At 43.3% G+C, this 27,698-nt stretch overlaps 1 protein-coding gene across 1 annotated transcript in view; it reads right to left on the reverse strand.

Annotated features, from left to right (window-relative positions):
- Positions 1-26,876, reverse strand: part of CDH26 (cadherin 26) — a 45,021-nt gene extending 18,145 nt beyond the window's left edge. Inside the window, 8 exon segments of the mRNA XM_089897134.1 lie at positions 2,702-2,870; positions 2,873-2,970; positions 4,562-4,746; positions 6,460-6,585; positions 6,783-6,948; positions 8,488-8,639; positions 19,919-20,059; positions 20,623-26,876. Coding sequence (XP_089753260.1) covers positions 2,702-2,870; positions 2,873-2,970; positions 4,562-4,746; positions 6,460-6,585; positions 6,783-6,948; positions 8,488-8,639; positions 19,919-20,008 — 986 coding nt within the window. The 5' untranslated portion in view covers positions 20,009-20,059; positions 20,623-26,876.
- Positions 26,877-27,698: the final 822 nt, after the last annotated feature.

Here is a 27,698-nt window from a genome sequence, read left to right on the forward strand (position 1 = left end):
TGCTCGGATGGGGATTGGAGCCAACCGCTGAGTGAGAGGTGAAAGGGACATGATGCAGGACCCTCTCTATGCCCCAGATGATCGTGACCTCGTGGGACACAGACCCAGTGATGCCGAATCTTCCTCTTTCTCAAGAACAACCAGATAATTTGGGTTGTTAGCTTAATCTCTTGATTTTTAAATGACGGCAGCTTTATTATTTTTTTCTTTTTTATTACAGTAAAATACACATAACATAAAATTTACCACCTTAACCATTTTTAAGTGTGCATTTCAGTGGTATTAAATATTTCACATTGCTGTACAACCATCACCACCATCCATTCCCATAGCTCTTTTAATCTTGTAAAACTGAAGCTCTGTACCTATTAAACAATAACTCTCCATTCCCCTCCCGCCAGCCCCTAGAAATTGGCATTATATTTTCTGTCTTTATGACTTTTGACTACTCTAAGTACCTCCTATAAGTGGAATCACATAGAATTTGTCTTTCTGTGGTGGGCACATTTCACTTAGCACAATATCCTTAAGGTTCATCCATATTGTAGCATGTTGCAGAATTCCCTTCCTTTTTAAGGCTGAATAATACTCCATTGCACGTATAGAGAACATTTTGCTTAACCATTCATCCATCAGTGGACCCTTGGGTTGCTTCCACGTTTTAACTATTGTGAATAATGCTGCTATCAGTGTGGGTGTACAAATAACTCTTTGAGACCCTGTTTTCAGTTCTTTTGGGTACATACCCAGAAGTGGAATTGCTGGATCATACGATAATTCTATTTTTGACTTTTGAGGAACTGCCATACTGTTTTTCACAGAGGCTGTACCATTGTACATTCTCATCAGTGGTACACAAGGGTATCAATTACTTCACACTCTCCCCAACAGTTGTTTTCTGTTTTTCTTACGGTAGCCATTCTCCTGGGTGTGAGGTGGTATCTCACTGTAGTTTTGATTTGCATTTCCCTGATGATCAGTGATGTTGAGCATCTTTCATGTGCTTATTGGTCACTTGTATATCTTCTTTGGAGACATGTCTATTCAAGTTTTTTGCCCATTTTTGAATCATGGGGTTTTTTTTTTTGTTCTTACTCTTGTTGAGTTTTAGAAGTTCTCTGTATTTTCTGGATATTAATCCCCTATCGGATATATGACTTGCCAATATTTTCTCCCATTCTGGCTTTGTACTCTGTGGATAGTGTCTTTTGGTGCACAAAACATTTCCATTTTCATGAAGTCTGATTTGACTATCTTTTCTTTTGTTATCCGTGCCGTTGGTGTCATATCCAAGAAATCGTTGCCAAATTCAGTGTTGTGAAGCTTTTGTCCTATGTTTTCTTCTAAGAGTTGTCTTATTTTAGGACTTACATTTAGGTCCTTGATCCATTTTGAGTTAACTTTTGTATATGGTGTTAGGTTACCTGTTTGTGTCTTTGGATCTCAAGAAAGCCTCTTGAAGACAACATAGAGTCAGATCAAGTGTTTTTATCCATTCTACCAATCTCTGTCCTTTGATTGGAGAGTTTAATCTTTCTATATATAAAGTAATTACTGATAAGAAGGGAATTAACTTCTGTTAATTTTTTGCCCACCCCGGCTCCCACAAGCAGTGTGCACGATTCCAGAGACACGTGCACAGCTGCCTTCCGTGGGGCTGGAGGTGGGGAAGGGTAGCCGCTGGGGAAGGTACTGTGCTAAGAGTTGAAATGGACCAAAATTAACCACAGTTTACGGTCTGCCTTCCCCTGGAAGGTGCAAGCCTTCAACAGATTCCTGAGGTCCAAAATAGGTACATCAGACAGATTCTGCCAGCACGACTGTCTGGATGGGGAGAGAGATTCCTGTGCCTCCCACTCTGCCACCTTCCTGGGGATCATCGAAACTGTGTTTTTAAAAACAAAACACTAAGCAACCCAAGTGTCCATCAAGGGATGAATAGATAAAGTGTGGTATATACATAGAATGGAATATTACTCAGCTTTAAAAGGAAGGAAATGCTGGGGCACACGCTAGAACATGGGTAAAACTTGAGGACGTTATGCTAAGTGAAATATGCCAGTCAAAAAAGGACAAATCCTGTGTGATCCCATTTATATGACATAATTAGAGCAGTCACATTCATAGAGACAGAAAGTTGAATGTAGTGCCAGGTCCTGGGGGTGGGGGGAACGGGAAGTTATTGCTTACCGGGGGCAGAGTTTTAGTCTAGGAAGATGAAAAGAGACGGATGGAAAGATTTTGCAGATGGACAGTGGCGAGGGTACACTGTGAAGTACAATAGGAATGTACTCCTGAAAATGCTGATAGCGGTAAACTTTACATACATTTTACCACAATGAAAAAGAAAACACTTCTGTCGCCCAGAAGCCAGAGGGCTGCCAGTTTACAACCTTTGATAAAGGGGAACTAGAAATACATAACAAATTCTTTTAATACCAGAAAAAACTGTAAAAGAATTTTGTGCTAAATGCAAAGGAAACGGACAAGTGGATTCCACCTTTGGGGGTCAGAGACCGCTATAGAAACAAGAAGGCATTGAACCTGGGGAAGTGTGTTCTGGGTGGCTTCTGGTATTCTCATAACTGGAATGGAGTCGTCCTCAGGAGCACATGAAAGGAGCTAATTTCCAACAGGGATCCTCTGGGGCATGTGGCCAATTCTGCATAACCCGCCACCCGTCCCGCTCCTGTCTCCCCACCTTATCCGGCTGGCAGTTCTGTCGGGATCAGTAGCATTAAAAATTCCCACCTGAGTCCCAGGCCCAGCGCCGACGCCTTCACTGACGATGAAGGTCCCGGGGAGGAAGGCGGCCGGGTCGTTGACGCTGGCCACCCGCACACTCGCGGTGGTGCTGGTCGCAGCCTGCGGGGCCTCTGCAGCCGCCCCCCTTCGCAGGAGAAGAGCGGCTCCTTGTTCTCCACGGCCACGACCAGGCTCCGCACTGGCTGAGTCTCACAGTCCAAAGGCGGCCGCCGCAGAGAGAAGATTGCATTAGCACCCGCAGCTCTGCTGGCCACATGAAGCCTGCTCAGCACGCGTGTCACTGTCAACCCAGCGCCTGTGGCTTTTGTGCTTCATTTATTATTTACATCGTCTTTGATAACGATCAAAAGACAGTCATCAGCCCATTTTCAGATCACTTATGGAGTTCTTTTTTTCCCCTCCCCGCTCCTGGTTGAAAAGAGCCACCATCCATCAGAGGGTAATGAAAAATGCAACGAAAACCATAACCTAATAAAGCATTAATGTGACAACTCTACTGCAAAAAAATTAGGGGAGCTTAGGGAAATATAGATATTAATGATCATAGCTATGCAGGGTACAAAGTGGTCAGTGATTTAAAAGGATTGAAAGACTCGGAATATTTGGGAAATTCAGCCCCAGGCTGAATTCAGCCCCAGGCTGGTGTAGAGAATCCACAGAGCCTTGCTATTCACAGTGTGGATGTGGCCCGTCGGCATCACCTGGGAGCTTGTTACACTGACAGGCAGAAACGGGCCCCACCCCAGACCTACTAACTCGGATCTGCCTTTGAACCTGACCCCCAGGTTGGCTCACCTGCACTGCACCAGAGGCACTGGTCATTCTAGGGTCTACTGAGAGCAATTAAGACTAAAGGCACTGGAGTCAGACTGCCCCAGTCTGAACCGCTATTCCAGCTGTGTGACTTCCTGAAAACAACCCAACCTCTCTGTGCTTCGGTTTCCTTATCAGTAAATGAGACAATAATACTTTACTGCTGGGCCAACTCTCCACTAGTCACAGCAGGCAAACTGCCAGGAGCCCACAATATTTTTACGGGTCCGTGCAAATGTTCTAATTTCTTTCAAACCCAGGAGGAAAAACAATGAACTCATAGGGTTAGAGAAAATATTTTAAGTGCTTTTATCACAACAGGAGAAAAAAATGTTAGGGACTATATAAATCTATTATATTTTGTCTAAAACAAAAAAAATTAATGTTGGAGTAATTAGTCATATCAAAAATAATCTTTAAGGGACTTCCCTGGCGGTACTTCCCTGGTTAGGAGTCTGCCTGCCAATGCAGGGGACATGCATTTGAGCCCTGGTCCGGGAAGATCCCACATGCCGTGGAACAACTAAGCCTGTGCACCACAACTACTGAGCCTGCGCTCTAGAGCCCGCATGGCACAACTACTGAGCCTGCATGCCACAACTACTGCAGCCCGCGCCTAGAGCCCATGCTCTGCAACAAGAGAAGCTGCCGCAATGAGAAGCCCACGTACCGCAACGAAGAGTAGCCCCTGCTCACCACAACTAGAGAAAGCCTGCACACAGCAATGAAGACCAAGCGCAGCCAAAAATAAATTATTAAAGAATTAAAAAAAAACTTTAATATTGATATGTATAATTTTGGTGGGAGGAGCCATGGAGGCAAAAGGGCTGAGGGTCCATGGCAGAAATCACTGTGCAGCTCTGCCTTCCTCACTGGCCATGGGGGTCGGAACACACGGACCATCACCACTGTTGGCGCCTATTTCATTGTCAGGAATCCTACAGAAAGGGCCTCAACAGCTACCTGCGGGGATGCATTTACCTTGATTACATTTAAAATCCCTTCATTGGTCTCAGGATCAGTCAAAATGTCAAAATGTCCCCCTTCATTGCCATTTAATATATTGAACTTCACTCTCCATGCTGACGTAAATGGCGAATCACCATCTTGGACCTCAAGACATAACACGCCCTGGCTGGCTCGGCCATCCGCTATCTAAATGTTATACTGACAGCAGCAATCATTATTTCAGTGTCATGGAGAAAAAGAAATGCAATTGAAAAAGAAAAAAAAAGAAAGAAGAAAGAAAACATAGGCCTTGGAGACAACAACCTGGATATTTGTCTTGTGATTGAACTTGACCCCTAAGGATCTGAAACTGCCTGTTACAGCAGAACGAGCATCAGTAACAAACATCTCCTCCCTGGTCCCTGTGACTTGGTGTCTAAATAACTGAATAGCTGAGTAACTTTAAAAGTACCCTTCAATTCAACGTGATGCACTACTTTTTAAAGAAGTTTTAAAATAATAATACGTACCTTAGTTTATGCTGCCTAAAAAAATCTAACTCTTCTCCTAAAATAGAGCTCTTATGATTATTTCAATTAAGACGATCATTTTTCTAACATATAATAGATCTTTCAAATAGCTCCTTATTCAACACTTTTGGTGACAAGATAATTTCTCTAGATGAGCACATCAAAATAACAGCGTATATTTTCTCCAGCCCTACTTTTGGGAGCACAGCTTTTTACTAAGCCAGAGAAGGATTTTGAAACAAGACTCAAACATAATAAATATGTTTCAGTTATTATATACTGTTAGGTGAGATGCTTTCATTGAAAACATTTCAACTTTGGTCTATACAATTAATTTTTTTAAATGACAGTTTAAAAAAATAATTGTAGCATTTATTTATTCAACAAAGGCTACTGTGTACCAGATCCTGGTTTAGGTGCTGTGAACAAGACAGCAAAAATCCCATCACCAGGGACCTGAGAACTGAGTGTGTGTATGTTGCAGGGGTCAGGTTGGGAATTTAACCAGGTCATCAGGAAAGGCCTCCTTGAAAGAGGTCAGGAGAAGGACACAAATACAATGGACATTTTCCTTTTAAAAGTTCATATGGAAGGATGAAAAATTAAGAAATTGAAGGTAGATCATGCTGGGGTTTTATTTTCTCTCGTAGCGATCTTCCATATTGTAAGTGGTACGGTGTTTCCAAACTGATGGGAGCAGTGGGTGCCAACACTTTCTTCAAGCCTGAGGACCTAGTAGCATGTGAAATCCTGTGTGGAACCCAATATATATAAATCAGGTGAGCTGGAAAAAGCCAGGCCCAAACCCACCTACACATCTTTCCTATTTCAGAGCTCTGAACACTGTGCACAAAGCTCAGGCCCAGACTTCTCACCCAGGGCCAGTTCTGCGAGGTCTGCGGATATTTTCAGCTGTCACAACTGGGGGTGCTACTGGCATCTAGTGGGCAGAGGTCAGGGAGGCTGCTCAGCATCCTACAATTCACTGGGCAGCCTCCCCTACCCTCCCCCGTACCCTTCCTCCAGCCCCAAATGTCAACAGTGTGGAAACTGAGAGCCCCTGACGTGGATGGAGCAGGGATCCTCCGTCCTCCCCGAGCCTCGGTTCTCTTACCTGCAGAATGGAAATCACGCAGCAGCTCCAACCAGTAAGAACCTAAGGATCCACGTAAATGCTCTGAACACAGTTTCTGGCACAAAATAGTAAAAATGCAAGCTCACGGGACTGTTATTAACTGGTTCTCTATCAATATAGTTGACATCTTGATTCTAATTTACGTTATTTTGGAGCATTGCACACATCTTGGGTGATATGGGGAATTCCCTCAGCAAAACCAAGCCTAGGACGTGGAGGCCATCTGTGTGGGGACTTAGAAGCCGAGGCCGCGCAGGCGCCTTACACAGTCTCGGCTGAACGTGGCACGTGGTTGTGGCCGTCTCGCACACGTATGTGAACCATGGCCGTGGATGGCAACGGTGGTCCTCCACAATCCTCCGCTCTGATTAGTAATGCAAGCCGAGGAGCAGTCTAAGTGGAGAGGAAAAGGAAAGTCAAGCCCTTCAGACACAGGAAAGGGGAACGTTAATACAGAAATATTCCATTTTAGCAATTTCAGTAGCCAGTCTAGCCACAGAGGGTTTCTCACTGCAAACACAAACCCTAAGTCTGGGGCTCAGAGAGCGAGAACCCATTTCATTTTTCCAAAACAATAAAGTGCGCATAACCTCATAATCTAAGCATCCTGACGGTCGTATTTCTCCACTAATACGGTCAATCCAGAAGGCACGTTCTCTCAGTAACGGTGTTTGGGAAACAAGGAAGTAAAGGACATGAGAATTTGGAGTATCTTCTTGATCCAAATCCACTGTTAACATCTCAAAAATAGGTTGACTTGGAAAGAATGTTTTAAATTGTTACTGTCGGCCAAAGGCAGCCTATCAAACCAGTAGGAGCATGATTCTTTGCTAAATGGCATTGAGGCATACGCCAGAGTGGATTAAGTACAAAGTCAAGCTGTAGACATACCGGACAAAATAAAGAGGGATAAATAGTCATAAGGTCAAGAGGCACTTTCTAATCATGATTGCAAATGTAGCAGGCTTAAAGGACAAAACTGGTACATCGATTTTTTAAAGTGTGGCAAAAAAACTATAAGTGAAATTTAAAAGGAAATGATAAACCAGGAAAACATATTTGAAATACATATTGGCAGACAGAGACATCAACATTGTTAATATATATGTAGAAAAGTGACAATCACACCAGCAGAAATGGACAAAGAAAAGAGCAAGCAACTGATAAAAGAAATAAAAATGGCCAAGAAAGCTATCGTGTGTTCAAGCACTTAATAATCAGAGATGAACACTGAGCCCTCTCATATGTTGCTGGGAGACGGATAAATTGCAACACTTAAGTTGTGTGTGCAGTTTGAACCAACAATTCTACCTGTCTGAATCTGTGCTTAGTAAATACTTGAATGGCGCACACATTTAGCTCAGATATGTTCACTGAAGCATGTTTTATAAAAATAGCAGAAGGTGGCAAAAAGGTTGGTTAAAAACCTTAAAGCACACCATAAAATAAAATATGACGCAACAGAATGCTGTAGGAGAGCACTGTTAGGTTACAAACAGCAAATTTGCATTTTTAAAGAGAAAATTCATAAATATGCACATATAAAAAAGCATGCCCATATATTTATAAATATTCGATATATACACATATACATTTTGTACTACCATAACGATGAAAAAAAGCATGTAGATATACGAGTACACATTTGTAATTATATGTATAAATCTGTGAATATATACACATATATAAATATAACACACCATGGGTATATACATACACACATACAAAATGCAAAGAAAGATATTGAAAGAATATAAACTAAAACATTAGTTGTACTTACCTCTAATTGGTAGTATCAGAGATGCTTTCCGTTTCAATCTTTTTGTTTCTTGGAATTTTCCAAATTTCCTAGAGACAGTTTTGCAAAATAAATAATGCTTTTGTGTTATTAAAATAGATGCACATTTTAGTGAGGGTGGTTTGGGTTTAAAGACTCACAGATTCATAGAAATTTTAGATGCCATCTTGCTGCCACTTTACAGATGAGAAATTTGCAGAGATATTCAGGATCCTACCACCCACCTCTGCTTCTTCTTCCCTCATTTGGCTTTATTTTAGATTGATATTTATGTATCAGCTCTTCCATCTGACAATTTTCACATCATTTCATTGCCAATACAAAATGAGGCTTGCAGACCTCAAAGCATTTTGCTCTAATCCACACCCTGCAACCTTTGGGATGTGAACAGGGAAAAGTCTCCCTGAAGACAGCTAGGACCAAGTGCCCTGTCACTATGCAAGCAGGAAAACCTTCATGGAACAGAGAGGACAGGAAGTCCCGAGGCCCCGCCGTGCATACCTGCAGTGTGGTTCTCCTTCACACTGATGTTAAATTCCTTCTCAGGGAACTGGGGTGCATGATCATTCACATCGCTGATCCTGATGTTGAAAATCAAGGATTTATCTACAATTTGTCCTGTTAAGCGATTCACAACATCAAAATAAACCTAGGAAGCAGAGAACCACATTAATGTTGTACAAACCATTGATTAGATGACACTAACCCCATACCTATTGGTGTAATTGTGTCCTGCATCTGTATCCTCCATAGACTGAAAGTTCCTGAGGGCAGGGATCACAGGTTCTCATTCACCCTGTGGCCCCAGGGATTGAGCACAGTGCTGGCACAGACCAGGTGCTCAACCAGCATCTGTAGAACAAATCAATGCACTGACTTGAAAAAATACTTCATTCGTTATTATTAGGTTCAAATCTCAATTTCTCCACTTGCGTCAACATAGGCAAGTTGTTATAAGTCTCAGTTCCTACATCCTATCAGTCTTCTGATGAGAAGTGAACACACTAATGAATATTGGTGAAACATCACACAGAGAGCAGACACTTAAAAGCTTTTGGGAAAGTGAACATTTAAAGTAACGAGGACTGGGAATTCCCTGGTGCTCCAGTGGTTAGGACTCGGCGCTTTCACTGCCATGGGCCTTGGTTCGATCCCTGGTCAGGGAACTAAGATCCTGAAAGCCATGTGGTGTGGCCAATAAATAAATAAATAAATAAAGTAACTATGACAGCCATTGACATACAGTGGGTTCTTAAACGGTCACTGCTGTTACTTGAATAAGGAAGGTCAATTCATCTCAAACATGCAGTTGAGAAGTCTTTCCTTTTAGAAGGTCTCAAATCAATCATTTAAGCTTCTATCATTAGTTTCTTAAGAAACTTAAAAAAAGGAGCAAATTAATCTTAAACAGAAAAAAGGACGTAATAAAGATAAAAGCATATATTAATAAGATTGAAAACAGCAAAATCAATAATATCAATAAAACCAAAAGTTGATTGCCTTCCCATATAAATCTTGGGATCAGCTTATGGATGTCTATAAAAATTCTGCCAATCTTTTGAATAGGCTTGCACTGAATTTAAATTTGAGAGAATTGTCATCTTAATAGTCAGTCTTTCAATCCATAAACACACTACATCTTTTCATTCAATTAAGTCATCTTTGATTTCTTTCATCAGTGTTTTATAAAAGTTTTGAGTAAACACATCCTGCACATATTTTAGATTTGTACCTAAGTATTTTAAATTTATACCGAAGCACCTCATTTGTCTGGTGATATTGTAAATGATATTGTTTTAAAAATATTGATTTCCAATTATTCATAGCTGGTCTATAGAAATACAATTAGTTTTATGTAGTAACTTTAAAATTGATTTTCATATGTTAAAAATAGGCAAAGGATTTGATCAGACACTTTTCCAAAGAAGCTATACAGATGGCAAATAACGCATCATTTGTCATTAGAGAAATCCAAATTAAAACCCCAATGCGATACCTCTACACAACTATTAGAATGGCTAAAATAAAAAACCTGACAAAGATGCAGAGCAATTGGAATTCTTACATATTGTTAGTGAGAATGCAAAATAGCTCAGTCATTCTGAAAAATAGTTTAGGAGTTTCTGATAATGTTAACATATGCTTTTCATGTGATCCAACAAGCCCACTCCTAGATATTTACCCAAAAGAAATAAAAACTTATGTTCACATGAAAATCTGTATGGTTTTAGCAGCTTTGTGAAAATTTTGCCAAAAATTGGAAAGTGCTCAAGTGTCCATCAAATGATGAGTCGGTAAATTATGGTACATCTGTAAAAGAAATACTGATCAGCAAAACAAAACAAACATAAAAACTCTTGCTGCACGCAACAATATGGATGAATATCAGATGCATTATGCCAAGTGAAAAATCCAGATTTCAAAAGTGACATTCCCATCCCCGGTGGTGCAGTGGTTAAGAATCCGCCTGCCAATGCAGGGAACACGGGTTCAATCCCTGGTCCGGGAAGATCCCACATGCCGCCGAGCAACAAAGCCCATGCACCACAACTACTGAGCCTGCGTGCCACAACTACTGAAGCCTGCACACCTAGAGCCCGTGCTCTGCAACAAGAGAAGCCACCGCAGTGAGAAGCCCCTGCTCGCCACAACTAGAGAAAGCCTGTGCACAGCAATGAAGACCCAATGCAGCCAAAAATAAATAAATAAAAATAGATAAATAAATTTATTAAAAAGTGACATTCTGTGTGATTCCAGTTTACCTTCTAAACAAGGTAAAAATGTACGGACAGAGAACAGATCAGTGGCTTCCAGGGGTTAAGGGTTAGGGGAGGGTTTGGTTATAAAGCAGAAGCATAAAGAAATTTCATGGGTAATGGAACTATTCTGTAGCTTGGCATATTAAATGTAAAATACTAAATGTTTTAATTAAAAAAAAAACTAGTCAGACAAAAACATAACTATGTGCTTCTTATAAGGAGATACACCTTAAACATAAGAATATGAAAAAGTTGAAAGTAAAAGGATATATATATATATATATATATCCTCTCTATATATGACCTTCTCTATATATTATCTTCTTTTGGTTAGTCTTTGAAGATAGATAGATAGATAGATAGATAGACTGATTTTCAAAGACTATCCAAAAGAATCTCATCTAGTTATCTAGCTACAGATACAAAACTTTAAGGCAAGAAGTCTTACTAGTCATCAATGGGGACATTTAAAAATCATAAAAGGCTCAATCTATGAGGAAGATATGACATAGCAATTCTAAATCTGCATGCACCCGATAACATAGCCTCAAAATATAAGCAGATAAGATTAACAAAACTAAAATGGCAAGCAGAGATTTTAACACATTCCTCTCAGATAGAACAAGCAGATAAAAACAGGTAATCAGTAAGGATACCAAGTATTTAAACAACATAATTAACTGACTCGATGTGATTGATGCCATAAATAGAACAATCTATCCAACACTGCAACATACACACTCATTTCAAGAGCACATTGATTGCTTACCAGAATTGATCATATGCTAGGATATAAAGCAAGTCTCAACTAATTTCAAAAAATTACAACCATATAGAGTATATTAAGCTAGAAATCATTAAGAAAGATAATTTACAACCCCAAACGTTTGGAAGTTAAGCAAAGCACTTCTAAGTAACGTATGGGCCAAAGAAGAAATCACACTGGAAATCAGAAAATAGTTTGAACTGAACGGTAGTGAAAACACAATAAATCAAAATGCATTTTCCTCTCATCATTCAAACTTCAAACCCAGACTTTATATGCATATTTTGATTCTACAGAGGCTGGCAGGTCAATAAAAGCTTGCAAAATGATTGTTTACAGAAAACCAATCATTTTTGTATTTGGCAATAAGGGATTTTTGAGATTTGCCCATGCCATGACTCCTAGGTCTCAAGTTCCTTGTTGAAAGCATGTTATCAAAAAACTTTCTTCCCGAATTATATTCTGCTTACACAAAATGCTGGGTGATAGAAATGTGTGATTCTTTTATTTTGTGTATCAGAGGCTTGGGTGTAAGGAAATAACCAGAAGTCTTTCTAAATCTGACAGTGCGGTGGTGTAAAAGTTTCTGCTTTGCTAGCTTCTTGAGAGATTTTGGAGTCTTGCAAAACTCACCTCATAGTGAATTGGATTGAAGAAGTATTTATGGAATGAAAAAGCAGAAAGGCAATAACCTACACATTTGCCATTGACAAAGGAGCAAATGTGGCGAAGGCTCCATTGATTAAGGAGTCATGATTGCACAAGGCTTTGTTTATGTCCCTGATTTGTGCGCCGTAACAGAAAGACTGCCAAAAGCAGAAAGATTGTGGGCCACGTCCACGTTCATCATTCTGCTTCAGCCAAAACACGCCTCCAAGAGATTCAGGAAATGCATCATCACCTACTTATACAAAACAGCTATTACATGTGAAAACAAACAAAAAGGCTGCCTGAACCACAGCAAAAGCCTTGATTCTGTTTTTCCGCAAATAACAATACCACCTCGCACTGCCTAATGTTTGCTTGCAGGAAAGGGCATTCTCTGGAACTGCTGAAGATGTAAGCAAACTGAAGCATCTTGAGAGAACAAGTGTTTCTCACGTGATCCCTGCTGCAAAGATCCTCCCATCATTCTGCTCTGAGCAGATGCTAAAATTGGTGTGCATGCGTGTGTGCCTGTGTTCCTGTGTGCAATGAAAGCTGAGATGCCAGTGGGAATCCTCAGGTCATTTTGTTTCCTTGAAAGCCAGTTACACCCCGTCATTACCATATTTTTTGCAAATGATTATGTGAAGCTGTAAGGACACACGAAATATTAGATATAAAAATTTATAAGCAAAGGCAACAATCTTAAGTCCACTTCTGAGAGCATCTTCTTCAAGTGGTTCATCTGGGGGGATGGACCATGAGCCTGCATCAGCACCAATGACCAGCTCTTGAAGACCAAGGTTTTAAGGGAAGAGGCACCATTGTCTTAGTCATTTACCTTTAGGGCAGAGCAAACAGCTAAGGACTTAGTGACCACATCAGAGGGAGCCAACAATGACCCTGCTCCTCCAAGTGAGCAGTTCTCTAGTACCACAAATGTACCTGTCATGTCAGTGCAGGCCGATTTAGAAACTGTGAAGAGAAATTATTGTTCTTGCGCTAGGTCAGAATGTTTAAATTGAATCTTTAATTTTCACAGAACTGTAATAAATTTTGAGCTTATGTAGGTTGACAGCATATAGTAAAAATGCTTGGAAAGACATAGATGTAAGGTGATCACTTCTGTGAAATCAGACCAGAGTGGAAAGTTGGGGGTGAGGCAGAGGTTTTTAATGACTATTCCATTAAAATAAATAAATAAAATCTTATGGAATTTAAAATTCCATAAGAAGTCTTTATTAATTTTACACCTAAAAAGTAAGATAAGCAACAGGAACTCTTGTTCATTGACGGTGGGAACGCAAAGTGGTGCAGCCACTTTGGAAGACAGCTTGGCAGCTTCTTACAAAACTACACTTACTCTTACCACATGAACCGACAGTCCTGCGCAATGGTATTTATGCAAAGGAGTTGAAAACTTATGTCCACACAAAAACCTGCACACAGATGTTTAAAGCAGCTTTATCCATAATCATCAAAACTTGGAAGCAACCAAGATGCCCTTGGGTAGGTGGAGGGATAAACAAACAGTGGTCCATCCACAGTATTCCCCAATGGAATATTATTCAGCAATGAAAAGACGTGGAGGGGGCTTCCCTGGTGGCACAGTGGTCGAGAGTCCTCCTGCCAATGCAGGGGACACAGATTCGATCCCTGGTCCAGGAAGATCCCACATGCTGCAGAGCAACTAAGCCCGTGCACCACAACTACTGAGCCTGTGCTCTAGAGCCCATGAGCCACGACTACTGACTCCACACGCCACAACTACTGAAGCCCGCGCACCTAGAGCCTGTGCTCCACAACAAGAGAAGCCACCATAGTAAGAAGCCCACGCGCCGCAACAAAGAGTAGCCCCTACTCGCGGCAACTAGAGAAAACCTGCACGCAGCAACGAAGACCCAACATAGCCAAAAATAAATAAATAAATAAAGTTATTGGGGGAAAAAAAGTAAAGACATGAAGGAAGCATCAGTACACATGGCTAAGTGAAAGAAGGCAACCTGAAAAGGGTACAGACTGTATGATTCCAACTATATGGCACTCTGGAAAAGGCAAAACTATGCAGACAGTAAAAGGATCAGGGGTTGCCGCGGGCTCAGAGGGGAGGAAGGGATGAATAGATGGAGCACAGAGGAAGTTTAGGTCGATGAAACTATGATACTAGCAGGGTGGATACCTGACAGTGGATAAACACTGTCAAAATCCACAGAATGTACAAAACAAAGAGTGAATCCCCATGTAAACTATGGGCTTTAGTTAATAATAATGTATATTAGCTCATCGATTGTAACAAGTGTACTCCACGAATGCAAGATGTTAATAATAGAGGGAACTGTGGGATGAGTCGGAAGGTGAGGGGGTATACAGGAACTCTGTACTCTCCAACCTATTTTTATGTAACACTAAAATGGCTCTAAGAAATAAAATCTAGTAAATTTTTAAAAGGGTCCCTACTTGTAAAATAAGGCATGGGCAACCATATATATATATATATATATATATAGTCAGTCTGCTTTGACTTGCTGCTGAATCTCTCATTGCTCTAGGATAAATAGCGATTTTATTTGTTGAAGGCTGAAAAGATTTCAGGGAGTCCGCAGAGAGGCAGAAGAAGCCCTGAGGAGCTCTCAAGGCAGATGACCCCTTACAATGGGAATGTTGGTCTCTCAAGGGGCCTCTGGTTGCCAGGTACAGAGCCCTGCTTGGGCATGCTGCGTAAGTATGGGGTTTATTCCCAGAGAAGAAGCTTCAGTGAAGCCCAGGGAGGGCAGACTCACCAGGGGACTGGCTGAGCCCTTGCACAGATCAACGCCTTTCTTCTTTCACAAGTCCTGGAGGGATGCCCCCTTGTCACCCTGCTCTGCACCATATGAGAGGTTCCCTGGCTGGCAGGCTCTGAGCCTGGAAGCAGAGCAGCCCAGATTCAAGTCCCGGTAGGTGTCGACTTGACTGTGCCACCAGCCGGTCGTCTCTTCCCTCTGTGGCCCCAGAGTCCAGAGCAGAGGCTGCTTCACCAGACGGGTGTCTTAGGGCCTTGGCAGCTTCACGCAGCCATCTTCCCAACCCCCTCTTCCTCACAGCTCACACGGTCTCCTTTACTTTGCTGTATGTGCCTCCTTGGGCCTCCTTCCCAGCAGACGTGCTGCCCTCTCACCGGCAGCCACCACAGTGGTCCCACTCGGCCTCATAAGACGCTGGCCTGGGCCCCGGGTCTACTCCTGTTCAGCTCTCTCCTCTCTCCCTACGAGACAAAGGATGCGGTGAGGCTACTAGTACTGAACCCATCTGCTTCAGGGACTCCCACATACATTTTAAAATTTTTGTGCAAGCAAACTGGCTTCCTCAAAAGCAGCATTTTCACAGTGCTCCTCCATAATTTATGACTGTGCTGCAACGCTCTGCTCCTTAATCACCCTGACTTCTGGCTCTAAATCTGTGCCAACTGTAATCCTTCCACTTAAAAACAGGAACCACATGTTTGTTTTATGTTTATTATTCTATATTCCATTTATTATCCTAAAAGCTACATCTGAGACCTTTAGTTCTGTAAGATGCCTGAGAGGCCTATGTGCTATTTATTCTTTGGCAAGATGCTAAGAATTTCCGGGGGACTCAGAATCACAATGGAAATAGGAAATGTCATGGATATTTTCTGCACTTGTAAAGGGCTTTCAGCCTTTTGTTATAGCCTCGAGACTTATATCCTTGGATAAACACACCACAGGGCATTGACATGATGGCTACTTGAAATTACATGTACAAGATGTTTACTCTTAGACACTAATGAGCATATAGAAACATCTTAAACGCCAAACACACAACACAAAATCACAACTATGCATAGGTTATAAGTAGGTAAGGTAAAGATGACTGTGTTGAGATGAAGATCCACAAATAATCGTTACAAGGAAGATAAAAAGGTGATTTTCTTGAGTGTATTTGTATCTTATGAAATTGAGCATATTTTGATATAAATAGATAAGATTCCTATACAGAAAGAAGACTTTTCCCCTCTCCAGCTCTGTCTTCGATTTTTCAGCAATTCTTGACCGGTGCTACTGCTTTCTCGTAGATTTCTTATGGGGTTAACAGGAAATTAGCTCCCCCCACCCCGCCCCCACGCCACCTTGGAAACACAAGTTTTTTAAGGTTTTAGTCAGTTTTAGTGACTCCTTTGCTATCCTCAAGGGTAAAGCAGTGCTACCAGAACTGTCTTTCTGCCAATACATTAGGGTTACTTAATTTTTAATAACATCCTCTCCTCACGGACAGCCAAAAGGCCATCTAAGCATTCTCACAGAGGCAGACGGTTAAGCTGGCACACTCGGTTTGTGTACTGTGACACTCTGCTTATCCCACTTCCATGGCTGGTAGCCCTCATCAGCCTGTTTCAAATCTTCCTAAGTAGCACGTTAACCCCTGTGGGTTAGCTTCCTATGGCTGCTGCAACCAACTGGGTACCTATGACAGGACTGTATTCTCTTACAGTTCTGGGGGCCAGAACCAAAACCAAGGTGTCTGTAGGGCTGGTTCATTCTGGGGGCTCTGAGGGAGAATCTGCTCCAGGCATCTCTCCTTACTTCTGGCGGTGTCAGCGATCCTTGGTGTTTCTTGGCTTGTAGACACATTGCTCCAATCTCTGTCGCCAGCTTCCCATGGCCTTCTCGTCTGTGTCTTTTTCTCTGTGTCCAAATCTCCCTCCCCATACAAGGATGCTGGTTACTGGACTAAGACCCACCCCAATCTGGTATAACCTCATCTTAATTTGATCACACCTGCAAAGACTCTATAACCAAATAAGGTCACATTCACTGGTACCGGGGTTAGGAGTTGAGCATATCTTTTTGGAAGACACAGTTCAACCCTCAACACTCGCGAAGTCTGACACTACATTTTGCTGTTCTCATTCACTCATCCAACATAATTAATTGAGAATCTACTATGTGCAGAGGCCAATTCTTGACTCTGGGGTAATAAGAGCAAATAAGGCAGGGTCTCTCCCTTCTTAGAACTTCCATTCTAATGGGGAAATTGACCATCATTAGAGAATCAAACAGGAAAGTAGGAAACATGGGCCTGGGGATGCCAGATCTCCTAATTTTTCAGGAGAAACTCGAATTTTGAGATTTTAGGTCAAATTTCCTTTTTTTTTTTAAGAAAAAAATTAGAAATAAATTTGGTTTTTGAAAACTGTTAACCAAACAAAATGCTTTTGCCGGCCGGAATTTTATCCTTCTGACCGTGCCCATTCCCTCATTTCATTCCCTCAGAATCACCTGGACAGAGTTAACGTGACCTCCTTGCTCAGGTTGTACCATAGACCACTGAAATCAGAACATGGGGAGGGGGAGGGTCCCAGCATCAGGATGTTTTAAAGCTCCTCGAGTGATTCCAGTGTGTGGCCAGCACTAGATTAGAGACAGTGGGTTCACACTGAGGCACTGGGGGAAGTGGTTCAAGGCAGGAGGGGTGCAAGGAGAGCTTTCTGCAAGAGCAGCTTCTGAGTTTTCAAGGGGAGGTCTTGGAACTGCAGAAAAGTAGCCATGGGATGGTAGATGGTTCCTGAGCACCTGGTATGTGAGAGCTGATCGAGCTGTGCTGCAGTCAGAACACACCCTTGATTTTTGAAGACTTAGTATAAAAGAAGGGAAAAGATTTCATTAGTCACTTTTTTACTGGTCACATGTTGAAATGATATATTTGAGATGTACTGGGTATACTGGGATAAATAAAGCATATTTAAAATTTAATTTCATTATTTCCTTTTACTTCTTAAAATGTGGCTATTAGAAAACATTTGAATTGTAGTAAAATACACAGCTATTAGAAAATTTTATATTACAGGGCTCACATTATATTTCTTGAAGTCTAAAAGCCACAGAGCTAGTTTAGAACTACTGACATAGCTTTTCTCCATGGTCCCTGGACAGCAGCATCAGTGTGACCTGGGAAATTGTTAGTGATGCAAATTCCTAGGCCCCATCCCCAGACCCACTGAATCGGGGTCAGCAGTCAGTACTCTAACAAGCCCTCCTGGAAAGTCCGATGCACGCTGAAGATGGGGAATGGGGTCAGGCAGGCTTCCCAACTCTTCCAAGGGGGCAGGGCAGTGTCCTAGGAAGATGAGCTGCGAGAGCAGAGGTTCTAGCATCAGCCCCAGTGGGGTGAGCTTTGATTTCTTTAGGAAAATGAAAGTTTAAAAGGAACAGGACGTAAGCTGTGACAAAGCGAGAGAGAGGCATGGACATATATACACTACCAAACGTAAGGTAGATAGCTAGTGGGAAGCAGCCGCATAGCACAGGGAGATCAGCTCGGTGCTTTGTGACCACCTGGAGGGTTGGGATAGGGAGGGTGGGAGGGAGGGAGACGCAAGAGGGGAGAGATATGGGAACATATGTATATGTACAACTGATTCACTTTGTTATAAAGCAGAAACTAACACACCATTGTAAAGCAATTATACTCCAATAAAGATGTTAAAAAAAAAAAAAGGAACAGGACGGAATCTTCAGAAGCCAAGTAAAGTTGTTGGAACTGCTGAAAGTGACTGAAAAGCTAAGAAACCCAACTGACTTGAGGGAGGAAGGGGTTTGGGCAGCACAGTAACAGCTGTTGGAAAACAACACCATTTCAACTTTGTAACCGAATGTAGGAAGACTCCCCAGTAGGCTGTTCTCCCATCCGGGGGCACAGCCGTGACTGAAGGAAACGTCTGATTTCATTCCCTGAAAGCACAATGTCTGTGGCCACCCAGAAGCTGACTATGTGCGGGATGGGAACATGGCCCCCACTCCGGGGAACCCTTCTCCTCCACGACAAGGGCAGGACAGTTCACTGTGTTTAATCCCAAAAAATATTGTCTTGAGTGTTCTCTTCCTGCCTTGGCAATCCGGTTATTTCAAGGTTATAGCATGCGTCAAGACAAGGACCCATAATTTACCCAGCCACATCCCTCTGGGTCCAAATCATAACACACACTTGAGTTTTATCTGTACTTTGGGGCCAGACTTTAGAGTCATGTTTGAATAGCAGAAGAGAGGAAACAAATTACCCCTACTGGTTTCCGAAGAGGTTCTACCAAACCCACAAGTTGTTGGACACCAAAGTGAAAGTCGTTTTAAAATTTAGCACATTTTGATTATCTGCCAAGAAGAACAACCTAGAAGATGACAGACTTGTGACCAAGATCAAGGGGATTAGCAGCTTTTTCGGTAGCCTCCCCCCAAAAAAGGCTGGCTCGAGGTCTTCCAAACTTCTCCCAGTGTGGAAGTGGAGAGCCACAGTGATCTGCTCTGAGAGTGGAACAGGACCAGGAGATGGTCCTCCTTAAAAACTGCGCATAATCTATGCTGGCTGCATTAGGAAGTGGAAGGAAAATTCACTGCCTGAGAAAACTCTTTGTTGGGTTTATTTGTCACGAGAAGCAAAATACAGGGTGTTGCCTGGAATGGGGACATCTTGGCCACGTTATTCCGAAGAATAAGATAAATGTGAGTCCCCCATGGTCCAATTAGAAATGTTTTTCACTCTCTTGGATGGCAACGTTCCCTATTGTAGCTTACACTTCCTGGTCCTCTGAGCACTGGCTCCTAAATGCAATTCTTTGGGGAGGCCCCAGAGACATAAGATTTGAGGTGGGGCATGGGACACCAGGGAAGTGGGGCTGGGGGACCTGGGAAAACAGGACCCCGTGTGTGTGGGGTGGGGGAGACAGCAGTTAGGGCCTCCTGTGATAGGATGAGGCTGGCTTACCGTGCCGGTATCCTCTGACATCCGGTTTTCAGCTGTTTTCCATTTTGCGGTATCGTATGCCTTTGTCATATTCCTCCTACTCCAAACCATTTTGCAATTTTACGTCCAGTAACTCTGCCTGAGCCTTGGTGGGGCGGTGTACTGGGTAAAGAAAAAGAGACCGTGTTCACGTTTGGGGCAAAATGCAGCAGCGCATGGGCCCCAACGACGACAAAGACATTAAGGGTCCTGGACAGAAGCAAGAGGAAAGGTTAGGTGACTGTCAGAAAGTATAAGCCCTCCTCCCCAATTTCTTAGAATCCTCAGAAGTCTTCTGGAGAGGACTGAATTCACCAGAGAAATGTGTGATGTTGAGCCTTGGGTTATTGAAACTGCATGGTGAAGGGCAGGGTGGTTCTAGGGGCTGGAGGATTGCTGTCCAGGTATTCAGGAAACATGTGTGCTGCAGTTAAGAAATATTTCCGCCCTAGAAAGCCAAAGCCATAACAAAGAACCCCCTCCCCACCTTCCCATATTTATTCCCAAAGAGGTAAAGTCTTTGCTAGCCAAAAAATTTGACTTCCTGGATTAAGTAAATTTCTGGAGTGTTCCCCACAGTTAAGGCCTTCCCAGATTTGACTCTTAAGGATATTTTTACAAATGTTTGTTCCCAACATTCCAGATTGCCTGCCTTTCCCCGAGGGCTGGGACTGTCCCTTACTCACCTGTGTGTCTCCAGCACCTAGCACAGTGCCTGGCATATGGTAGGGCTCAGAAGGTAATTTTTCCTGGTGAGTAAATCCTTGGTAACAAAAGTCCTTTGAAGACTCCAAGGGCTGCATTCGAGCGCAGGACGCCGCCTGACGGGCCAGCAGCCCGGGGGGCCCATGAACAGGACTATTCCTGAGTAGTGTGGTGGAGCGTTGGGGCCTCATGAATCCATCCACAACTGTCCCATCCTACCACCTGTCTGCAGAACTGAAGCACCGAGGTGTGACACTGCTTTAATGTTCTCATCAAGAAAATGGGGGTAAAAATGCCTTACCCGGCGGGCTTATGAAGAGGATTAAACTGGACAGAGTAACTGTCCAGGAGATTTTAGTTTCCCCCTCTTCCCTTCCTGTCTTGTCTAACACTTTCCTTCTGGGAACTTCCCTCCTCTTCTCTGCCGGTTTCTGGTGGGACTGTTAACCTGGTTGGCCCCAACCCGGCCAATCAGAGTGTCCCATTGTTCCAGGACCCAGTGATTGGCCCAGGGGTGAGCATGTGACCCAAGCAAGCCAATGGGAATCTTTTGAAAGGGTTGATCGAGATGCTGGGTTTCTCTCCTTCCCTGGGTCCCTGGGCTGCAGGGTGATGGAGCCATGGAGTGGGTTGTGGCCAGCATTGCCCCATGGTGCCTACTGGACGTGTGGCAGATTTGAGAGATGGAGAGGCTGGGTGCTGACACATTGTTTCGACTCCTGCATCCAGCTTTGCCTGAAGCCTATGCATCTTTTGATTTCTCCATTCCATGAGTTCAATATCCTTCTACTTCCTGTTAATCCAATTTTGTCACTTCTAATCCAGAGGGTCCTCATAATACTTTATCTCTGTCCTTCTTTCCTCTTTTCTTCCTTCCTCTCTCCCCCTTTCTACTCCGTTTCTCCACCCTCCTCCCATGCTTTCCTTTCTCTCACCCAGATTCCATATTTCTCTCAGTACCTAGCCAGGACCTCGGCTTTGTTTTTATCTTCCTGTCCATTCGTCACTTCAATGGTGTCCTCATATAACTGAGATAGTGACTCCTGCGCATTTAAAAATAATAATGAAAAGATCCTTTCATGACGCACAGGCACACAGCTCTCTTAGGAGCACGATGGGCAGGGCTGTTGACATTTTGGATCAGGGAATGGTTATCCTTCAGCCACAGTCCAAGCCATACTTCACATTGCTGGCTTCGACCTCACTCATTTTTGTCTTCATGTAAATAAAACCATTTTGTTTTCACGTATCATGAGAACCAGGCTTTGTGGATCCCCTGTCCAGGTGTGTTCTGAATGCGTCTCTAGCTCCCGCTAGTGGCTGACATGGCTAAGGGCTGAACTGGCTGGGGCTGAGCCTGTCAGGTGAGAAGTCCCACCCTGGAGATGGGGTTGAGGATGATTGAGGCCGACTGTCCCATCTCTGGGTCTGGCACCCCAGGACTCCACTGAACAACCACAGGCAAAGGATGTCATCTGCCTCCTGGGGTCTCTTGAGCAGTGGGTGGTCTTGTCTGCCAGTGGGGAGTTTGTGGCTATTGACAGTGTTGAAATATTGTTCTTAGAGGAGCGGGGATGAATTAGTCCGTTAATTTGCTCGTGGTCTAAAACCCAAGGAGCATCTGTTTGAGCCATAAGGGGCTTTCTTTTTGTGGCTGGAGGGAAGCCCAAGTTGACGGTGTGATTACAACCATCAGCAGGGGTTGTCTGGAAGCTTCATGGAGAGGGGGCAATGAATCACCACCAGGCACAGCAGCTCAGGTCCCCTGTGTAGTTATCCCCATTGCCCTCAGAGCCAATCTCTTTTTCCAGAGGGCGGTGGCTGGAAGTGGGTTAGCACAAGCCGGCTCCTTTGCTCTCGCTGGGCCAGCTAACCAGGGCTAATGATCATAATGACAACAGCTCTGCTTTACAGCACACTTACTGTGTTCCTGCTGCGCTACATCCATTATCTCCGGCCTCCCCAACTTCTGTCGTTCAAATACCACCTTCAAGATCTTTGCTGTTTGTGTAAGGCTGGTCCTGCTATTTTCTTCATTAAAAAATACAACAGTCATTTTCTTCCCCTTAAAATAAATGTACTTAAAAAGTAAACCTGCCAAATGGAAAAACATCTTCTAAATGGAAAACTAATAACACCTGCCATGAATGGGAGGAAACCATAAAAATACGATGTGAAAAATATAATTAGAGACTTCTGGTTTCTGGCCCAGCGTGTAAGAAGCTGAAAGACGCCACTCCATCCTAAGAACAGGTAAAAAGCTGAACAAACTGAAAAAGCACCAGCTCTTCCTCGATCTGTCAGAGAAGTGAGGTCACAGGGCAAACTGCTGCACCCCAAACTGGAGACGCTGACAGGCAGATACAAAGGAACAACTTACTTGAGCAGAAACTTCCGCAGAGGCCAGCACTGGGGCCGGGAAATCTGACCTCTGGTGATTTGCTGAAGTTCAGTGTGAACCAGCCTGGGAGAGAGAAACTCCAGGAGCACCTGTGTCAGGGCCCGGACACTTGTGTGAATTTGACCTGGAGGAGCTTGGCCATGTTTCCACAGTGAGCATGGGCGGGGCGAGGGGTGGGGGTCGTGAACTCACTCTGGCTTCCAGCAGGGGAGGGAAAAAGGAACCATTTTGAAATACACCAGAGCATTCAGTTCTTAATCAGGCCTGCCCTCGGGGAGAAACGAGTTCACCAGAATCTAACCTCCTGGGGATTTACCAGCCCCCTAACTGACCTGGAGGAAGGGAAATGCCCAACTCCCAGCTCACAACAGCCATTCCCTCCCACCTAAGGGGAAGAAAAAAAATCAGAAACACTTGTGAAGTTCACAGCCCAGAGGCACAGGCTCATTAAAAGACTGAGACCTGAATATAGGCTAAAGGACCCTTCCCCTCCCCCAACTCCTCACCATTTTACCAAAGGCCTACTTAGAGCATTTCCTTTTAGCCACCTGGTACATCATATTCACTTATAAATAAAAAAGTTACAAGGCATGCCAGAAGACAAAAAACACAATTTGAAAAGACAGAGAAAGTATCAGAACCAGATTCAGATATGGCAGGGATACTGGAGTTATCAAACCAGGAACTGAAAACAACCATGATTAAGATGCTAAGAGATCTGATGGATAATGTAAACCGCATGTAAGAACAAATGGGCAATGTAAGTGGAGAGAAATTCTAAGAAAGTACCAAAATGAAACGCTAGAGATCAAAAACACTAAGAGAAATGAAGAATGCCTTTGACAGGCTTGTTAGTAGATTGGATATGGCTGAGAAAAGAATCTCTGAGCTTGAAGATCTCTCAACAGAAACCAGCCAAAGTTAAGAGCAAAGAGAACAAAAGATTAAAAAAAAAAAAAACCAGAACAGTATATCCAAGAACCGTGGGGCTACTACCAAAGGTGTAACACACGCGTAATGGGAATTCCAGAAGAAGAAAGAGAGAGAGAAACAGAAGAAATATTTAAAACAATAATGACTGAGAGTTTCCCAAATTAGTTTTAGGTAACAAACTACAGATCCGGGAAACTCAGAGAACATTGAACACAGTGAAATGCCCCTAAAACTACATCTAGGCTTATCATTTTCAAACTACAGAAAAATCAAAGATAAAGAAAAAATCCTGAAAGAAGCCAAAGGAAAAAAACACAATACCTATAGAGGAGCAAAGATAAGAATTACATCCAACTTCTCCTGAAAAACTGTGCAAGCACGAGAGTGAAGTGAAAGGTTTAAAGTGTTGAGAGGAAAACACCCACCAATCTACAATTCAGTTCCCTGTGAAATTATCTTTCAAAAGTGAAGAGGAAGTAAAGACTTTCTCAGAAATTGAGGGAATTTGTTGCCAGTATACCTGCCTTGCAAGAAATGTTAAAAGAAATTCTTTAAAGAGAAGGACAATAATGTAGGTCAGAAACTCAGATCTACATAAAGAAAGAAGAGTATCAAAGAAGGCAGAGGTGAAGGTAAAATAAAAACTTTTATTTTTATTATTAATTGATCTAGAAAATAAGTTTATTTAAAAAAACAATAGCAACAATGTATTCAAGTATGTGTATCTCTCTACATAACCTTTTGTGTGCTTATGTATAAGTGAAATGAATGACAGCAATGATACAAGGGACAGGAAGGGAGACTAACACTAGCCCCCAAGTCTGAAGAAGTGGGTGCCAGCTCAGTGCCATGTGGGCTGTCTGCCACCCCACACAGGTAGCAAGAAGTCCCCGGAGAGACGACCAGAGTTGGTCACATCATTTTCGAGCAAGAAGGGATCTTAGGGAGCCTTTTAGCTCAGCTTCCTGAGCCCTTGGTGAGGGCCGGTTCTGGCACTCCCTTCCTGGTGTGACACGGATAGACCTGCACACCCTCCAGGACCCCAAGCCCCCTGCAGCCTCCAAGCTGCTGTTCATCTCAGCCATTCTCTTCACAGAGGGGCCAACCCCCATTCAAAACAACACCATACAATTGCAGCCTTATTCCCATTATTTAAGAAATGAGTATCTTGGTATATCTTTTCCAATAATAGGTTTCATTAAATTAAACCCAAGGCACTTACAGTTCCTGGAAATAGCAGGCTGATCCAATTTGACAGACATGTGCTGAATTTCTTTAGAAATCATCCCATTGGTTTCTGAGGCTTCTGGTGATCAAGGGCATAGGCTGCCAGGGTTTAAATCCAGGCTCTGCCACCTGTGGCTGTGTGACCATGAGCAAGTCACATCACCTCTCTGGTCTTAGCATTCCCATCTCTATAATATGGCAACAGCAGTTCCTACCTCCCAGGATTGCTGTGAGGGTTAAATAAATTCACATAACGCTCCACAAGGTTAGCTGTAAACATGTACACACAGACTTATAGCGCAGCTCTTGTAGGAAAAGAGACGTGGCCAGGAAACTCATTGCCACCCAACAGGATGCAGGGAAAGTGGTTATTTCTTTAAAGTTGAGAGCAGGAGGAAGCTGCCCTAGACCCTCTCCCCTCTCCTTGCTTTGTTTTGTCTGTCAAGCAGAGGCCTCCTTTCCACTCTATTTCTTAACTGAGTAAACTTCATGATTCTAAACGCAAACACACCCAGAGCGGCACAAACAAGCACTGTCCTCTGCACACACAGCTTCCAGGAGAGCAAGATGAGTGACGGGGTGGCTGCTCAGAGACGGAGATGGAGCCCGAGTAGCTGCTGCTTTTCGCCAACAGGCCCTGCAGGTTCGACCCATTTGCTCCTTCTTTGTCAGGTTGTTCATTCACTCATTCATTCATTGACTCATTCATCCATTTATTCATTCAATATTTGGTTTCCTGTCTCATGGGCTCGGATTTTGGCCCCTCATTCTCACTAATCTGTTAACTCCTTGATATCTTCAAACGGGTATTTTTAAATTTTTGTCCAGATTTTATTATTTTTTAAATTTTCTATTTCTCTCATTTCTTCTCATATTTTATTTATTTTATTTTATTTTTGGCTGCATTGGGTCTTTGTTGCTGTGCACAGGCTTTCTCTAGTTGCGGCGAGTGGGGGCTACTCTTTGTTGCGGTGCGCAGGCTTCTTATTGTGGTGGCTTCTCTTGTTGTGGAGCACGGGCTCTAGGTGCGTGGGCTTCAGGAGTTGTGGCACGTGGGCTCAGCAGTTGCCATGCGAGGGCTCTAGAGCACAGGCTCAGTAGTTGTAGCTTGCAGGCTCAGTAGTTGTGGCGCATGGGGCTTAGCTGCTCCGCAGCATGTGGGATTTTCCCGGACCAGGGCTCAAACCCATTTCCCCTGCATTGGCAGGTGGATTCTTAACCACCGCGCCACCAGGGAAGTCCCCGATTTTGTTATTTTTTAAATGAGAGGATTGGTTCAGAGACCCTAGCCTGCCATTGTTGGAAGGAGAACTTTCCCCAAACTACGTACATGAAAACTTGGAAGCACCTTAAACCAAACAATGAGGGTCCATTATGGTATATCCAGGTAAATGGAATAATACACTGCCACTAAAAGTATTAAAATATATTATTATTATGCTAAAATACTAAAAATAAAATTTTGAAGAAAAATCAGAATATAAGTTTTTTATATTTCCCCATTTTTTTGCAAAAATAAAATGTCTGTCTGAGCGTAGATGGCTAGGAAGAAAGAGATCAAACTATTTATAGTGGTTACTGCTCAACAGCTGGGTTTCTTCTCCATATGCTTCTATAAATCCTAAATTTTATGCCTAGAGAATATATTACTTCTATAGTCAGAAAAATTAGGAAGAAATATTTACCTTTGCTTCAGACATGCAGAATTGCTGGGTTATATCGTCAGTACGTGCCCCTGTGTCCCACCTGTACGAATGTCCACAGGGAGGCCAGTGTTGCTTGGTGAGGGTCCTTGGTCGTTTCAAACCAAGAAGCTTTGTAAACCTGATTTTCTCTGAGTCTGGGGGGAGGTGAGGAGGGCGCTGGCTGTGTCTCCTGGATGTTTTGCTTGCTGTTAAATGTCTTATCCTATCTCTGTCTCATCAGTACCTCTTGGTGAGCTTTATTGACAAGTCATTGCATGCTAATCACCACGCTAAATGGACCCAGTTATGAAATGTTTGTGCTGGATGGGAGCTGAGATACTATAACTAGATGAAGCGTTTGGCATGAGACACACGAGCCCCAGCTGGGCTGCTCTAGATGGGGTGTGTGTGTGTGTGTGTGTGTGTGTGTGTGTGTGTGTGTGTTCGTTCAGGGGGAATTCCACCCGTCCCTGAGGTCCCCCATCCTCTCCCCAGCAGGTGGCTTCTGGGGCAGGCTTGTGGGGCCCAATGTCCTGTAGAACATCCTGTGAACACAGATGCTCTGGGCTTCTCCCTGTGGAGGTGGGGCTCTCACCCCCCCGCCCCCCCACTTACTAGGTGAGGCCACCATGTTCTCTTCACAGCACACTGTTCAAAACCCTCCATGCTGCCCCGCCCGTGGCCCTGCCCACCAGGCCCCTCCATGTGGCCCTTGACGCCCCATGCCTTGTCAGTCATTCTGTCCTTCAGATGTACCCCGGCCCTTCCTGGCACAGGGCATCCTATGTCACAACTTCTCCCTCTGCTGGGT

The sequence above is a fragment of the Delphinapterus leucas genome, chromosome 15 (genome assembly GCF_059928025.1).
Source record: "Delphinapterus leucas isolate spDelLeu-1000000601 "Yukka" chromosome 15, BTC_Dleu_Yukka2, whole genome shotgun sequence".
Lineage (NCBI taxonomy): Eukaryota > Metazoa > Chordata > Mammalia > Artiodactyla > Monodontidae > Delphinapterus > Delphinapterus leucas.